This window comes from Ptychodera flava, chromosome 22 (assembly GCF_041260155.1).
Source record: "Ptychodera flava strain L36383 chromosome 22, AS_Pfla_20210202, whole genome shotgun sequence".
Classification (NCBI taxonomy): domain Eukaryota; kingdom Metazoa; phylum Hemichordata; class Enteropneusta; family Ptychoderidae; genus Ptychodera; species Ptychodera flava.
The window spans coordinates 21,674,458-21,691,879 of record NC_091949.1 but is presented as its reverse complement, the minus strand read 5'-3'; the positions used below and the strand labels follow the sequence as shown (position 1 = coordinate 21,691,879).

General features: G+C 36.1%; 1 protein-coding gene across 1 annotated transcript in view; it reads left to right on the top strand.

Annotated features, from left to right (window-relative positions):
- LOC139122946 (long-chain-fatty-acid--CoA ligase 1-like) overlaps positions 1 to 17,422 on the top strand; it is an 84,487-nt gene that overhangs the window by 12,934 nt on the left and 54,131 nt on the right. The window contains exons 8-18 of the mRNA XM_070688834.1: positions 734 to 766; positions 2,137 to 2,188; positions 2,608 to 2,681; positions 6,061 to 6,138; positions 9,218 to 9,352; positions 10,259 to 10,341; positions 10,605 to 10,755; positions 11,761 to 11,833; positions 12,827 to 12,915; positions 16,815 to 16,931; positions 17,183 to 17,236. Coding sequence (XP_070544935.1) covers positions 734 to 766; positions 2,137 to 2,188; positions 2,608 to 2,681; positions 6,061 to 6,138; positions 9,218 to 9,352; positions 10,259 to 10,341; positions 10,605 to 10,755; positions 11,761 to 11,833; positions 12,827 to 12,915; positions 16,815 to 16,931; positions 17,183 to 17,236 — 939 coding nt within the window. The remainder of the gene's footprint in view (positions 1 to 733; positions 767 to 2,136; positions 2,189 to 2,607; positions 2,682 to 6,060; positions 6,139 to 9,217; positions 9,353 to 10,258; positions 10,342 to 10,604; positions 10,756 to 11,760; positions 11,834 to 12,826; positions 12,916 to 16,814; positions 16,932 to 17,182; positions 17,237 to 17,422) is intronic.

Sequence of the window (17,422 nt, the reverse complement as noted above, 5' to 3'; positions counted from 1 at the left end):
GTACACGACGTCAGACCCTGATAGATTTTCTGTAACGTGTAAAATTTTGGACAAAAATTGGCAATTTTTACAATGATAACAGCCTATTGCGTTAAACAACGGGCGTATTATGCAATCATTATCATTGCAATGGTATTCGCACTGCCCACCTTCCACTTGCAAGCTGAAAACTATAGCGTTCCGTCTAAAAACTGGCAATTTTTGAATCTAATTATTGACACAGGGGGCGCTTTTCTAAAATTCAATCCCAGCATTCTTTGCGTATGCCCCCGTTCATATGCACGACAGTTTTCTCCCTTTATCTATATTAACGATATTTTGTATCAGCGACAAGGTGCATAATAACATTTACTGGCTAATAAAAGAGGTATATTTTATAAATGGCATGTTATACAATAGTAATTTGTTTCGTATTTGTTTATTTACGAGTACTCAAAAAAAAACATGGCGGCGCCCATGAAAGAAGGGTACACTTCCGGTTACTCGCATAGTATATTATAAATATGCGCATGCGTAGTCAGTAAACCGCTGGCGCGACTATTAACTCAATGCTTGCCACAACTCTGCACTGTGTGTGTAGGGGTGGGGAGGTTGGACCACAGTCGTTCCTCTAATAGTTTATATTGCATGCTTGTGAAAAGAAAGATCGTACAATGTCATTTTACATGAGCTGATCACTTTTCCTGCCGTACAACATGTAACAAGAGTGTTATTTTCTAATTTCTGCACATAGAATATTGGTAAGGACCATCCCCATGAGTTAGTGGTAAGTATTTGTTATTACGGTAGATTGCATTGACCCATTGGCATAAGACAAACTAGCAATATTGTCTAAATCAAGTTGTTGTCAACACTGTCAGGTGTAATATCAGCTAGCAAGTATTATCAGTCATTACAAAGAAATCAATTCGTGCAAAAGTTGAAACTTTGTGCAGCAGGTGGTCAGACATTGTCAAAACAACACAACCACATATACAGTATCCACGCACAGCCCGCCAACTGCCCAGGACGTAACACTTGTTGTCAAATATAAGACTTTTTGCATTTAGAAATTTTTGAACTGACAAACATATACACATGCATCGTTAATGAAGAAGCAAGTATTTTCTCAACACACCAAAACTTTATTGCAATTGAACTACCGGTATGTGAAAAATACAACTCAGATTGCTGGTATGTAGCCTAGGATAGCAGACGTGGTGTGTGTGGATCGGGTGGTGTTGTTTACATCTGACCTCCTGCTGGACAATGTTTCAGCTTTTGCAGAGTTGATTCCTTTATGATCAACTCATATTACCGCCTAGCTGATAATTGCACCTGACAGTGTTGGCAACACCTTAATTTAGACAATATGCTGAGTTGGCATAATGCCAACGGGTCAACGCAAATCACTGCATTGTGAAGACTGGGAAAAACAGAATGAGCAGATATACCGTACAGTATGCGCCATGTTGTCATTCTATCATGGTGTTAGCCTCAGCTGAGAGTGAAAACTTTGAACTGAATTTCAAACGAATCTGTTTAATCACTGATAGCAGTAATAAACACGCATATCTCTGTCAGACTTAAACTGTGCATTCATTTTCCATTAGCTGCAGCTTTCATTTATTTCCAGGTATTTTTGTCAGGTATGTGAAACACACTTTCTAGGTCTACTCCCAATGTCTGTCAAAATGCCATTGTTCAAATTCTCAGTTCAGCTTACATGTATATCTAATGTCCAATGTTATTGTCGACAACTGAATTTCAGTTTGGGCTGGAGTAATTTTTTCAACAATAGTATTGCATATTTTACACTCTGTGTTGTATTTGCTACGCTTAGGCTTGTCCTCTGCTTTTTAACATGCTTTTTTGAAATTTGTATTTCGGAACAAAAAATAATTTGAAGTTACTGCTATGGTACCCTGTAACAGAACATAAATTGTAATGAAATTTTGTATGCAAGCCAATAACTTTTCTTTAAACTTCATAAAGATTTGAAAATTGCATAGTCCACCTAAAATAGCTCAGAATATCTTTTTAATGAGAATGAGCTTTAAGTTTTGTTCTTCAAGTATGTATGGACCGAGAACAAATGATAAAATTTTGGTTGATTTTAGATAAATGTTTAGTGAATATTTTCCTTCATTTTTGCAGCCTCCAAAACCTGACGATCTCTTTACTGTGTGCTATACAAGTGGAACTACAGGTATTGTGCTTTTAAAAATCATATAGTCGTATATAAATATGCCATATATGCTATGCAAATGTCCTGAATTTGATAAAATGACGGGTACATTTTCAATAAGATGTCATTGCTGAAATTTCTACCGATGAGGAATTCATACTCTGACAACACAGATTAATTTGTAAGCACTGACCAATTGACAAGCCAAGTTTTACCAAAAAGTGCACCACCGGTGTTGAGTGTATTTAGAAGGTCAACGTGCGAAGGAAGAAAGTTTTTTTTTTGTAATACCAGAAAACAATGTCAATATTGCAGTGATTCCACTGTGTCAATTTAGTGCTTGTTTGAATTTCCATGATGAATCTAGTGGGAGAATGTGACTACATGTATTATATTCCCAGTTTTACACATTATTGTCCCTTTCAACCATTTCCATCCAGGTAATCCCAAAGGTGCGATGTTAACCCACGGAAATATGGTGGCCACATTCTCTGCTTTCATGGATGTGATTGAGGTAAGTGTGTATGTGTTGTTTTGTGGCAAAATTTGAGAGGAGTACATTTATACTGATACTAATGTGGCATTTTCCTTTTAGTAATCTCTGTTGTTTATTTTAATACTTGTGTAAAATCTTTGATCTTGTTCACTTTTAGCCAAATTTACATAAAACTGATGACTCTTTGGACAAGTTACAATGCATATTATTACATGCCTTGTATATTGAACGTCCCATGCTTCATAGGTATTCAATTGGAACTCATCCATGACATTGTGGGCCGCATTAGTCATCATTTGACTGAAAGTGAATTAGAACTATTTTCAACTTGACAACTTTGGGATTTAAAAATGTTCAAATTACATATGTTTCAATACATAGGACATCTCTTTTTTAGAGAAATCGATAGACTGCATAACAGTGTTTTAAATATATTTTAAATGTGCCATTCCTAGATGAAAATTTATCCATTGTATTTCATCTAACATGGAAATAAAGCATATGATTGTCATTTCCAAATAAACCCAAACATTTGGAGTGAAATCTATGTAAGAAAGGTATGCAATATAAACATTGTATCCCAAACAGTGGACTATGAACCCTAAAAGCTAAACACCAATTTGTCAACTACAGTTTACCTTCGGGTACATACTATAGTCCCTTGTCTGGGCTATAGGTACATAATCCCGTGTCTGGGCTATAGGCACATAATCCCTTGTCTGGGCTATAGGCACATAATCCCTTGTATGTGCAGTGGGCTGTAATAAATGTCGATGGCCTTCTTAATTCTAAGTTCTGACAATTGAACATTGTATTAACATTGTACATGTATCACCAACACTTGTTACTTGAGCTAGAGGGAGTACAGACAGTTGTTATAAACTGGCTCAGCATACACTGTGTCATAGTATGGTCACATACGATCACTTGTTGACTCCCTGGAATACTGGTAGTATCAACGGCATGACAATTAACACACCTTTGGAACATGTGATCAAAATATGACACATGGAAATCTTGGGGTTGCATCTAGTGATCCACCCCTAATTTTGGGGTCAGTTATTCCCTGTTGACACATCAATGAGATGTATTGCTAATATTATGGAAAGAGAAAGCAATTTAATTGATATCTGAAATTGATCATCATGTTAAGGTATCGGAAGTAGGCAACTGTCTCTAAAGGCCAGGGACTTGATTCCCTGGATCAAGTTTGTTCTAGTCTGTAAGAGGATCATGGAGGTGTTAAAACCTTTTTGTTTTCCATAAAATTGTACTCTAGTAAGTAAATTTCCTGGCAAGACAATCTGGCTCCTGACATAGACCTTAAAAGGCCAGAGACTCGATCCCTGGGATCAAGTTTGTTCTAGTCTTTAAGAGGATTATGGAAGTGTCATAGTCATTTGTTTTCCATTGAAATTGTAATCTAGTAAGTAAATTTCCTTGTAAGACAATCTGACGCCTGACATGCCTTTAAGACAAGCTATGCAAATAAAATGTCAATTTCACATTTCAGATTTGTTGGTCTTAGATTTTGTTCTCATACTTGGTGCTTCCTATAACTGCATACACAAATGTCTACCAGGTGTTGCATGTCCGGAAGCTGACCTCTCAATGACCTGTTTCCTGAGTGAAATTATAAAGTGGGTGATTGGACACACTGAGCTTTGGACAGATGAACCAGTTTCAAAGTTTAGCCTCAATAGTTTGTGTACCTGATACTTTGACCTAGTCGTAACACTTTTTACACTACAGTCAACTTAATTTATAGTATGCTGTAAAGTACATGTAGGTTTGGTATTCTTGTATAGGTGAATTTTAGTTGACAGGGGTCATAATGTTGTCTTTAGAAATTCAGCTTTATTGGCATGGGAGAGACAACCTGTACCTGCTGACCTTTCACCCAGACTGATACAGATTCTCAAGCCAAGCATTAAAACTAAACTGTTTTGAGTACAAAGCACTAGACAAAAATCTTTATGTAACAGACAAATCGCATTATGTTTTGCATACAAACAAATCAAACAAGTAGTTACAATGTAGAACTTTCCAACGGTAAGAATTCGCAGAAACAAATATAGAATATGGAAGTGTTATACAATTGTAGGATATTCAATGAAGGCCGCCACAGGAATTGATGATGTATGTCTTGATTGGTCGGCACATACTGGGTAGTTACTTTTGGAGAGCCTGATTGGTCACCCTAATAATTGGCTCAAGCCAATTGTTTTCTGTTCTACACTTGGACTTCAACTAAAGACAAGGAAGATACTAAGGGTGAATGTAGTATAGAAAAGATTGCAAGTTTTCAAGAAAATATTTCGCAGTAAATTGTTTTAACAACGACAAAAAATGAGATTTAGATGTGACAGATTCTCAGAAACATACCTAGAAAAAGAAGTTTGTGTTTGTTGCCATTTCTGTATGGTAATTAGTGACAGTGTGCCTGCGCACAAACTTAGTTTCATGAAAAGTTTGCATGAATACAAGATATTGTGTAAATGTCCTTTTAACAGTATTACAGAATACGTACATGATTTGCATTTATATTTTCACATGTTACATGTCATATTGACTCAGAAGGCACTGTGAATATGACTTCACAGTCAACATGATGCATTTATTCATGACATAGTCCGGCTAACAGAGTCTAGTCAGTAACATGATTGTCCACTTTTAAATGTAATGTACATGTAATGGTCTTTCCTAATGTAATAGTCTTTCCTTCTTTAATATTATGTATTAAATTAACTGTATGGGAGATAATAACAGTGGTATTTTGACCAAAACATCGCTTTGCCGGCAAAATCAGTGATGTACGGATGACACTGTAGATTGACCATTTTGGTTGTGAGATGTACTGTAGCACCAGGCATGGCACCATAGTGATAGTGGGTCCTGTTCATGTTCAAAGTATAGTAATGATGGTGGACCACAAACAGAACTGAAGTGGCGTCCTCAAAACTAGCTCATATTTTATGCAAATGGAGGCCCTGCCTTTGTTACTATCAGGGAAGATGCAAAATACTTTAATTTGTGTACATAGCTAAAGAAAAGGCAATCTTGGAAAAGGAAAAAAGGTTGACTGGACGGACTTTTAGGATTAAATTGGCACATTGTGCCAATTTCATACTTTTACTTATCTATTATCCAGCAAATGCATGCAATAAGTGACCAGACAGTGAAAATGAATATGTTGTGTCCAGGGACCACTGGGAAAGATCCTAATATTTTTACATAAAACTCTTTCTTAGGCTCTTAAACATCTTGTAATTAGCATTTCCAGTGAGTAAATTCAGTGTAAATGTTTTTCAAAGAAGTGAAGAAATTTTTAAATCAAAAGTATACCGGGTATTTGTGTGGATACTAATACTGTTTGCATATTATTGTTAATTTTCAGCCTTATGTAAACTTCGATGAGAATGGTAGCCATATATCATACTTACCTCTGGCTCATGGCTATGAAAGATTGTGTCATGTAAGTATCAGGTATTCTGTGTCACTTCAACAGCTTATCATTCAGTCAGGAAAAGATATTTTACAATCGTAACAAGTGAATACTAGTACATGAGAAAATCAAAATGTGAAGTACAGTGAAACCTGTCTATTAAGGACACCATCAGGAATGGAAAAAGTATCCGCAGTACAGAGTTGTCCTTAATACACAGGTGAAATTCTAATCAAAGTGTATCTTTTGGTGTGATAAATCTGTATTTAATAAAAAGATGTCCTGATTAGAACAGTGTCCGTAATGGCAGGTTTCACTGTAGTTGCTGAATTTAAAAAAAAATATTTTTATCAATAATCAGGAGCTACATGTATTGAAGCGTCCAAAATTGACAAAGTTGAGCGTCAAAGTGCTAGATTGAGCACTTTACGGAAAATGGCAAAATGAGCATCAAACTGAGCGTCAAAGTGCTTGATCATAGAAAGCAGCAAAGTGAGCGTCAAACTGGGCATCACTGGATTGAACGCAATGGCGCCCCCAACGATAGGATGAGGCCCATGCAATCAGCTTTGTCACATTGCGTCACTCCAGGCTTACAGCTGCCATGGAGCCAGATTGAATATTGCAGATTGTTGTCGCTATTACTTAAGTGGTAGTTTGTCAACAGCACCATTGAATCCCAGAAGGCCTACAAGGGCCTAAGGGCAAATATACTGCTTATGACAATCCTACACGATTGTCAACGATAAATTCCTGTAAAAAAATGTAAATTCAGTAATAATATTTGGTCAGCCGAACTTTAGAGCACCTTCGTCCACTCGGTGAAATCAGTCGTACTAAACTACGCATTGCATGATTGATCATCTCAGGTTGTATCACCTCAAGCTTAGTGATTTTTTATTCAATTGGGCTCATTTTACTGGTCCAAAAGATGAACTTCAGTGGTATTGCTCAAAACTTATGCCGAATAAAATACCACTGAAGCTACGACAGTTATTATGGCTCTTTAGTATGATGTTTTAGCTTTCCCTTTGTGTTGTCTAATTGATGTGCTAAATGAATATTGTCATATTTCTGATTAAAACAATGTTCATAGCTACATGTAGTGCATTTGTGTTTGATGTCAGGACAAATTTGTCAATATTGTGCAGTTCTCATTTTCGTAAAGAAGCTATATCTTCCTACCAGATTGAGGTAAGATTGTAAAAGTAACACAGCCACCCTTTTCATGCTTTATGTCGGGAAAAATAAACCTACATATCGCTACCTTTTTGGCTGTGGTTGAAAGATACCGTTCATAACTTTAATTAGTCCCTCCTATTCAATTTCGAAACAGAACTTCATGGTGCCATGCTTGTGCAGTTTGGACTTCACATTATGTTGATAAATTCCGTGACTTTATTTCCTTGGCCACTCTTCTATATGTAAAAGTTTTGAGCGTCTGGCCTACTTCATGTACCAGATCAGATGAGGGAAGAATACTTGCAAACTGTATCATGGGAAAAGGTATATTCCCACTCTCTAAATTGAAAGATCACTTTCAGGCTTTGGTCAGACGTATCTTTGAATTCAATCTACAGCATGGTGAAAGTGAGTTTGTTGAAAATTCACATTCACTGATATTGTTTAGGATTATTTTGTAGGGGTGGTAATAAATTTTGTGTGATGAAATATTCCTATATTTAATCAAAATGTTTATGGTTATATTGCAAAACATTATTCAGAAAGCATGTTTCAGAACCCTCATAAAACTTTCATACTATAAATAAATAAATTCTTTGTAGAAAAACCAATTTAAAAACCTATTTGAGGAGTTACTTTTTTTGTAACAAGTAAAAAAAAGTAAATTTTGTTCAGTGATTAATTGCGGGCATATTATAGGCATGCTGCTTGTCTCAGTCATGGTTTTTGTTGAATACAGCAGCAAAGTCCATAACCCCAACATGTGTTCAACCATAAAGTATAAGCAATTGTTACCTTTGTTGTTGCAAAATTATTGTAAACAACAACCAGGTGTGAACTGAATGTGTCCACGTGTTTTACAACAGGTTCATTAATAGTAGTACGCTTCACAGAACAATCAGATGTCTGTAATATCATTATATGTAGCTTAACTCTGTTTGACACTCACTTTGTCATTTTAAACACTGTACTAAATTCATTATTTTCAAAGCGCAGTTTGACGCTCACTTTGTCACTTTCGGTTCTCCCTTTGATGCTCAGTTTATCAATGTTGGGCCTTTACGTGCCTGATAATCAGCCAGAGTATTCCATCACTGTACAGTTGCACTCATAATACATATTTTGGTAATGTGTCCATAACCAGCCAGTGTCTTGCAGGGATATGAGAATATAAGTCAGTTAAAGGGACAAAGTCGGTCATTTTTCATGAATTTTGTTTGATACGAGATACTACTTAATATATTGTTTGACATGTTGTAAGATACTCAATGAATGGGTGACCATGCATATATTCGACCCCGGTTATAGACACGATACATGAAACCATCGCGACAATGAATTAATGGTCATGACCATTAATTCATTTTCGCGATGATTTCATTTAATTTGTCTAAAACCGGGGTTGAATATACGCATGGTAACCCATTTATTCAGTATCTGTCAACATGTCAAACAATATAAGTAGTATCTTGCATCAAACAATATTCATGAAAATGGCCGACTTTGTCCCTTTAACAAAGAATTTCGTGAGAGTTAATGATGTATATGGAAGTTTCCCAATTAAAGGTATAATAGTTAATTTTTGCTTTTTTGCTTTTGTTCCCTGAATTCTACTATGTACCGGAATTAAATCATCAAAGAGTATTGAACTCACACATCTACCGGTACCGGTTGTGTTGGCAAGTTTCATACCTTGCATTTTGACATGATTTTGGGAACAGAACAGGAAAATATATTTTACAAGCGCAACTAGGAAATTGAAAATATATCAAATGTTATGGCTAATAGAGCTTTAACAAAGTAACTGAAAACTGGTAATCCCAGAGCAGAATTATTTCCAAGGAATAGGCCTGGCTTTACCATTTGGAGTGATAGGGAGAAAGTAAAACTCCCTCTATTGACTGGTGTAAGTCTGTGTATTTGACAGGTGTTAGCTCTTGTGCATGGTGCAGGCATTGGTTTTTATCAGGGTGATGTCAGGAAAATATTAGATGACTGTAGAGATGTCAAACCCATGGCGTTTCCTTCAGTTCCCAGGCTGTACAATAGGATATATGATAAGGTGAGTCAGTGCCTTTTGTTATTTTGGATTTATTCATGTCATCGTTTGTTTGAGTGTCTTACAACTTGATTCCTCATTTATGGATCGTCTTTTTGCATTGAAAATAAAATGCTTATCTGCAAATGTAAAGTAAAGGATAGGATTTATCCAGAGATTTGGAAAAACTGACTTTTGTGAGAAGCGTGGTCCTCTTGACTGTGGTGGACCATGTCTTTGTAGACAGCTAACCTTCTTTGATATTTCAACCACCTAGTAGTATTTGGTATTCCCATTGTTTAGAGCAAAAACACTATGTGTATCTTTATAAATGCATTTGTTCAATGTTTAAATTGTTCAATAAAATTCCCATTTTTCAATATCTGTACAAAAGTCAGTTTTTCTATCGATAAAGAATCATTTTTTCTTTCAAGCTGTTCACTTTTGTTTTTAGATGATAAGGTGATGACAGTCACTGTAGTTTTGATGACTCTCATTTTCTCATACAACTTTCTGCCACAGTAGTTCAAAAGACAATTCATACATATTACCACATATAGGGAGATGTAAATACAGTAATACTGTTGGGCCAAAGAACATCATGAGATGAGCTCATAATTTCTAACTGTATGTAGCAGATAAAACTGGGGTAACTGAATTTTTAACTACTTTTCTGTTGTTTATTTATATTTTCTTCATCTGCTACTTCTATATGGACAATTTAATTTAAATTGTCACACTTTTTTAATTAGATAACATACATGTATATACATTTAGGCTGTTATTTAGACAATCCATATTTGTCAGAAGACTCTTAATTTTGGTTTGAAGTGTGAATTTGAAAGAAATGGATATAAAATAGATGAAATAAATATTATGAATTCTACATGTATTTTTGACATGATTATGAATCTCATTTTGTTTCATCAGATAATATCCGGTGTCCAGAGCAGTTTTATCAAGAAAACATTATTCAATTTGGCCTACAAGAGCAAACAAGCAGAACTGAAAAGGTATGGTGTTCCCGGATCTTTGCTGCCAAGTATAGAACCGTATTTTAATACAGCGAATTATAGACACTACTACAAGTCGGAGGGTTATTTCCACTGGTTACATTTTGACTCTTAGTTTTAATTCAATAAATTTTACTTTTTTAATATGTTTTCATGTTGTTGCTCAATCATCACATTCTTGGTAGACTAAATTGACAAAATACACCTGCCTGATCAGCATGCACTGAGAATTTGACAGGCAAAATTTTGTTCATATATCACAGAGGTGTGGTAAGGCAGGACAGCATTTGGGACAAGCTGATTTTCAGTAGAATTCAATCACTGCTCGGTGGCAGAGTCCAGTGCATGTTCAATGGTGCTGCTCCAATCAGCGACGAGACCATGGAATTCTTGAGAGTGGTGTTTGGCACACACGTAAGTCTGAAACATATTTTTTTAAAGGGGCTGTAGCTGTTGCTTTTGATATTATATTTCTATGTGTTCTATTCACAGTTCTGTATTCTTCCCCATAGAGCATGTGTATGTTTAAATTCAAAAGTACATACGTTTATATTCAAAGTGTCAATCTTGCTCAATGTGCAATGCATATAATTTTATTGTGGACAATGGAATTCTAGTCTGCATTGAAATATTGATCAACAGTGGCATTAGAAAGTGAAAAAGTGCATGTTCTATTGACAAGCTGAACGCTGGGAATTCCGAACACTGTGATTTTCAGAATAGGATTATAGAGTGCATTGTACAAACAGAGCATGATCACTGCAAAGTGTGTCACATCTCAAGCTAATGGACTTTAAAGTAGAGACTTTAGTCTTGACACATTCTACTTGTCATCCTGTGAGAGGTTTCATCTGTTTCTGCTTGAGATATATGGATACAAAAAAGTTGTTTAAAATGTGATTTGTACCAACAAGCAACTGTTGATCGGCTCTTTGATCACCATGGCAACTGTCTCACTGGAACTGTTGCCTATTGACTTTCGGATACAAAGCCTGCCCTCAATCACAAACCTCAAATTTACAAATGATTTCACTCAAGCCAGAAACACAATGTTACACTCTCAAGTGTGCTAGTGAGTACATAAAGAATGTAACACTCCTCTTAACCAAACAATATTTATTTTAGAAGCTGCTTGACAGTGGCTACGCATTCTAATCTCATGCACATTTGACATTGTGTGCAAATTACCTTTCTGACCTAAAACCTGTCACAAATCAAATACTTGATGCTGGACTAAATCCTTGCAGGTGTTCTGTTTTGACATCCTTCACAGCATAATTAACATCATATTTTGTGAGATTAAACATTTATCAAACCCTTCACATCCAGAAAGTTGTAACCTCAATTGTTTGTTGATGATAAGTAAACTGACATGGGTTTTGTAACATATGGTTCCCTCTCTTTTGCACTTTCGCCCAGGTTCTTAATGGCTATGGTCAGACAGAGAGTGGTGTCGCATCCACACTGACTCTGCCAGGAGATCACACTACAGGTACATGTACTGTAAATGTAGTTAAGATGCATTTCAATCCATTGAAAATAACTCTGGTATTTTCACTATAAATATGCAAATTGATGGAAATGAATATTTGTGATATTCAAAGTTTATGTAATACTGAATCATTCCTGTTATCAAATTTCTCTCATTGATTTATTCAGTAAAATTTTCAATCAAAGAGCCACATCACATGAAGTAGTATTACTATTTATTATACATCTACCATCGAGAACAATAGAATTTTGCGTGCGCTAAAAAAGCCGTACGGAACGCCCGTTCCGTAACACGTACGGTTTCAAGGCGCCCCATCCCCTGCGGCTGTATCTGCGCGATCACTATTGAACGGTTTCAAGGGACTCATTGGATGAGTGCCAGAACTTGTCTCGCGCACGCTTTGCACGTACATGTGTAGTGCGCTTACACACACACACACACACTATCCAGAACTTGCAGAAGCGCGTCCGAGATAGCGTTCCACACTTGCGCGATAAATTGGAAGAAAAATTGTTCACAATGCACGAAAACGGTCATTACTCTGACAATTTGATGCCCCAGTTACGAATATAAGATGTATAATAATAAGGTTATTATGAAAATACCGCAAAGGATGCACTCGGACATTGGCGCCGCACATTGCCCTCCGCTTCGCGTCGGGTGATATACTGCGCCAATGTCCTTGTGCATCCTTTGCAGTATTTTCGTAATAACCTCATAGTACAGTATGAGTGCAAAGTTATAAAAAAAGGTTACTTGCATGTATTAGTTGTACGGAATATTCTTGGTAATGGCATCATATTAGCTGAGATCTATCAACATTACATGCATCACAGATCAGTGACATGAATTCTTGGCAATGACAACGTACAATGTACATGTTGCATCTTTTGTTAGTGACAGTGCCTCGTGACTCTGTCTTTCATCTCTGCTGAGACAAAACCTTTTGCGATGCTGTCCTCTGATTACATTCCATGATGATATCTTTTCCAGGTCATGTTGGACCACCTTTGCCATGTAACATGATCAAACTTGTTGATGTTGCGGAAATGGAATACTTTGCATCAAATAACCAGGGAGAGGTGAGTCTTATCTTTACATGGTGTCAGATAAAAAGAGGCTTGCATTCCACTGATTTTTGTCACATCAAGAAAACAAGCTCCAATTTATTTTGTGACACTGTTGCAGAACATGTTTTGCAATTTTTAGCTACTATAGTCTATAGAAGCTATTGGGATGGGTATCCGTCTGGCGTCCATCACCAGTCTTTATGTACAGTCGGATCCAGAGCAAAGTTGTTCGTGTAATCGTAAAAGTTCAGGACAAAAATACAAGCTGTTGATTTCAAAAACAAATTTTATTTCGATGCTAGTTGTTATTTCCTGGGCGCTCTTGTTTCCTTACCTGTGTAAAAGGATGCGTTATTTCAAATACAACAAATTGACCGGGCAACAATTCAAAACTTGTTATTCTTCACCCTCCCTATGTTTTACAATCTGGTGCTTCTATGTATCAGGTTTCGCCATCATGCTTCAGCTCATGTACGATGTCTACTCTACGGCAAATGACGGACGAATTCATTCAGAAAATTCCCCTGGCATTTTGCATAACAATGTCGTCTGTGCCTATGATATTACTGATACGTGTCATGAACTTGATTTATTGTAAATGGCCACAATAATTTATTATTATTATTATTATATCTTTATTTCGGACAACAGTGAACTTAATGTTCACTTGTTGCAATTTTTCACAAAGCACGTCCAACCACGGTCTACAGGTCCGTGTTCCAACCTTAGACCACGATCTTTGAGGTCTAGTGTCGAGGTCCAGCAGAGTTTGAGGTAGATTTCTTCGGAGCTCTACGCATACTGTACCCATGTGATAATATCTTACTGTGACCTGTTTACGACTAAGATTTAGAGTTGCCGTAGGCAGACAAAGAGAGTTTGGAGCTGTTTTAGGACTCAAGATTATTCAGTGACTCCCAGCCGCCGCTATTTCAGTTAGGCAAGTGTAGCAATGTTGTCACCGACAACTACCTCAGTGTGCACATTTTTTTAGTTCAATACCCGCATTGTGCGGGCACATTTTGTTCAGTGCGGGCACAGTGCCCGTAAAGTGCTCGCACAGTGCTCCTAAAATGCTGGCACTTCACACCCAATTGTGCTGGCATAATGCGCTAAGAGTGCTGGCATTGTGCTCGCAAAATGCCAGCACAATGACAGGTTCTGCGTGGTCTGTACTGTATGTACCGGTATGGATGTATGGATGTTTGTCCATTTGTGAGGATGTCCGTCTACTCAATATTTTGAGAACCCCAGTACTTACAAACTTGGTATTTCTTGTGTAGATGCAAAATATGATTATGACAAACTATCTGGTTTTCGTTTTTTGATATTGGTGAATACCGGTATATGCAAATTAGCTCAAAAAAGTCGTTTTTACTAAAATATCTTCTACTTCATAACCACTGGTCTGACAGCTGGACAGCTTTAATATCTAGTATACAGGTCCCTAGGGATGACTTTAATTAGATTTGTTCAAATTATGGTGAAATATGCAAATTTGTATTTTTAATGCAATTTTTGTCAGTTTTGGTCAAATTTTTTTTTTCACAAAAACCACTTGTATTATAGCTTTGTTATTTGGTATACAGGTTCATAGGGATGATCAAAATGTGATCTATTCAAATTATGATAAAATTTACAATTTTGTATTTTGGGGGCAATTTTTGCCATTTTTGGTTAAAATATTTATTTCTCAAAAACTACTTGTCTGATAGCTTTGATATTTGGTTTACAGGTTTCTATGGATTAACTTAATGTAATATATTGAAATTGCTATGAAATCTGCAATTTTCATTTTATTTTCATGGAGGAAACCCAAACACTGATGAGTTCTGTATGGCAAGAGTCACCCTACTGGGAATACAGACTCCAGTATGGAGTTCCAATTATGTTAAATCAACATACGCACAGCTGTCTGATCATTAATTGATTAAGTAAATCATCACAGCATTGGGGCAAGCCAAGTGCAAGTCATACACAGGATTAGACATGCAGGATATTGATGAATGTCTGTGTATATAGGGCTTATGTATGACCCATACTGAAACAATTCTTCTACCATAAGAAAAATGCCAAAGAGTCTCTGCACTCACTATATCTGGTATTATACTATGTACATCCATTGTATCATCCATGTGTATAGTAGCTTCAGAGACATTGACCCTATGTTTATGTATCTTTTACTCAGAGAAAATATTTCTATTATCATAGTAAGTCAGTGTAATACTTCAGTGTCTTGTTTTCAATCTCGCATTACAAGAAAATTGATAGTAAGGTAGCCTAAACAAAATGAAAAAAGCCAGCTTTGGTTCCCAAGTCTAGGAAAAGAAAAACCAAGGCATTATATCCCATTGACATTCAGATGGCTTTGATTGATAGCTTTTGTGTTTTCAATCTGATCATAAAGTTGCAACTCACGACTGTAATCGATGAACACTTCAATTGATTTATGAAGTTATGTTTTTTAGAAGCCTGTATCAGTGTCTCAGAGTTTGCTTTTGTTATGACTCTTTCAAAAATAAATATTTCAAAAGTGTTTTATATATCTCTGGATATGCTGTAGTTTTAAGCCAAATTCTGCCAGACAGTATCACTTCCCCATCTCCTAAATCAGTAAAAACAGTATTGAACCAAATTTATTTTCACTTACTGGGCAAGGTACATGTAAGTCACAGTGGGGTTGGTCACTAAAATTATTGTACAGCGTACAGGGCCCTTCAGATATGCAAGTCTCTGTTAACTCTTTCACTGTTGTAATTTTTTCCCACCAAAATTTAAGTGCAACATTTTACCAATTTATGTGAATTTTTCTGTAATTTTTTTGATAATTTTGGACCAAGTGGACATCACATTTCCTTGGATACAATTTTTATCAAAATTTTGGCAGAAATCTGAAAAAAATGACTAAAGTAGATTTTATAAAGGTGACAAAAATTGACTAGGGCGCTCAAAGGGTTTTAAAATGCAATCTGTGAGGTATGTTATACCTTTCTTGTTTTAACCAACTTGACCTGATGATGACATGAACTTGGCAGGCTAAGATTACTGGCTATAGATTAGAGTTTGGATTGACATGTACACGTAGTGTTCGGAAAAAAGCAGTGTCGAAATACGATGTACATCAATTGCTGTCATGCACATGTAAAGCTTTTTTTTTGAGTGAGATACCATATATTATATCATATCAGTATATTGATGGCACAAATACAGCATTCTGATTGGTCAAGCTGTGAAAAGAACAGTGGTATATTCGCAATATAGCACAGTTAGCACACGTGCGAGCTCTCAGCAAGTGCAAAAATCCTTTTTTGACATTCCATGCTAGAATTTCAATATACCAGTATGATATAATAGCAATGAATCACACCCAGTTATGGTATACTACTCAGTTGTGACCAGTTCACTTGATATATGGACTTATAGACTTGCTATTGCTCGTGCATATATATTTTGTGAACTGGTCAAAATCTTGTAACCTGTACGGCAAGTGTCTATGATAATCAAGCAAACAGGACACATAATATAAAGTTTAATACAAGTGAGAGATAGATAAAAATGTTGATTCAACAGTTTTCATTTGTATGAAATATTTCAAAAATATTTTCTTCTGGAGCAAAAACATTTAAAACATCGAAGTATTTAATAATGGAAAATAGGCAGATAATTATCAACATTGTTCATTGTTCATGTACAGAAGCACTTAAAAAACTGAAGTACTTAATAACAAAAAATAGGGCACTGGCAGATAATTTTCAACATTGTTCATTTAAAATGTTTTTGACTTTTTTTTACAAGTGCTAAACACCAAAAAAACCTCAAAGTATTTAATAATGAAAAGAAGGGCACGTACTTGAGGTTCTCTGAAAATAGTATGTACTTTCACAAGCTTACAAAGTCAACGCTTTTTATAGATCTGTTTCAAAGGTTACAATATATTCCAAGGCTATCTCAATGACCCTGAGAAGACAAAAGAAGCTCTTGATGAAGATGGATGGTTGCATTCAGGAGATATCGGTGAATGGTTACCGGTATGAACACATCCTCTCAACTCTACCTTTTCTTTGTAGTGATCTCTGTTTCTATCGCATGTCTTTTCTCATCAGCGCATTCCAGATAACAAGTTACAAAATAGCCAAAGGTTCATACGTTCTTTTACTCTTTGTGCGTATATCAGCTGATGAGCAATTGAACACAGAATATTTTCTCATACTCACATGTAGGGTGTTGGTCCGTGTTAACCCTTATGCTATTAACCCGATAATGATAATTGTTTTTCCAGAATGGTACATTGAAACTCATTGATCGCAAGAAACACATCTTCAAATTAGCTCAGGTCAGTGAAAAGTACTCTCCACCATTACACATGACATCAAGTATTTAACAGCTACATATACCAGTACTCTTATGTGCACATACACTCTATCCAAACCACCACTCCCAGTCATATATCAAGTGGACTGTAGTCAGAGTATAGTGAAACTATTAGTTGGCAAAGTACATGAACTGGTGCTAGTTGCCG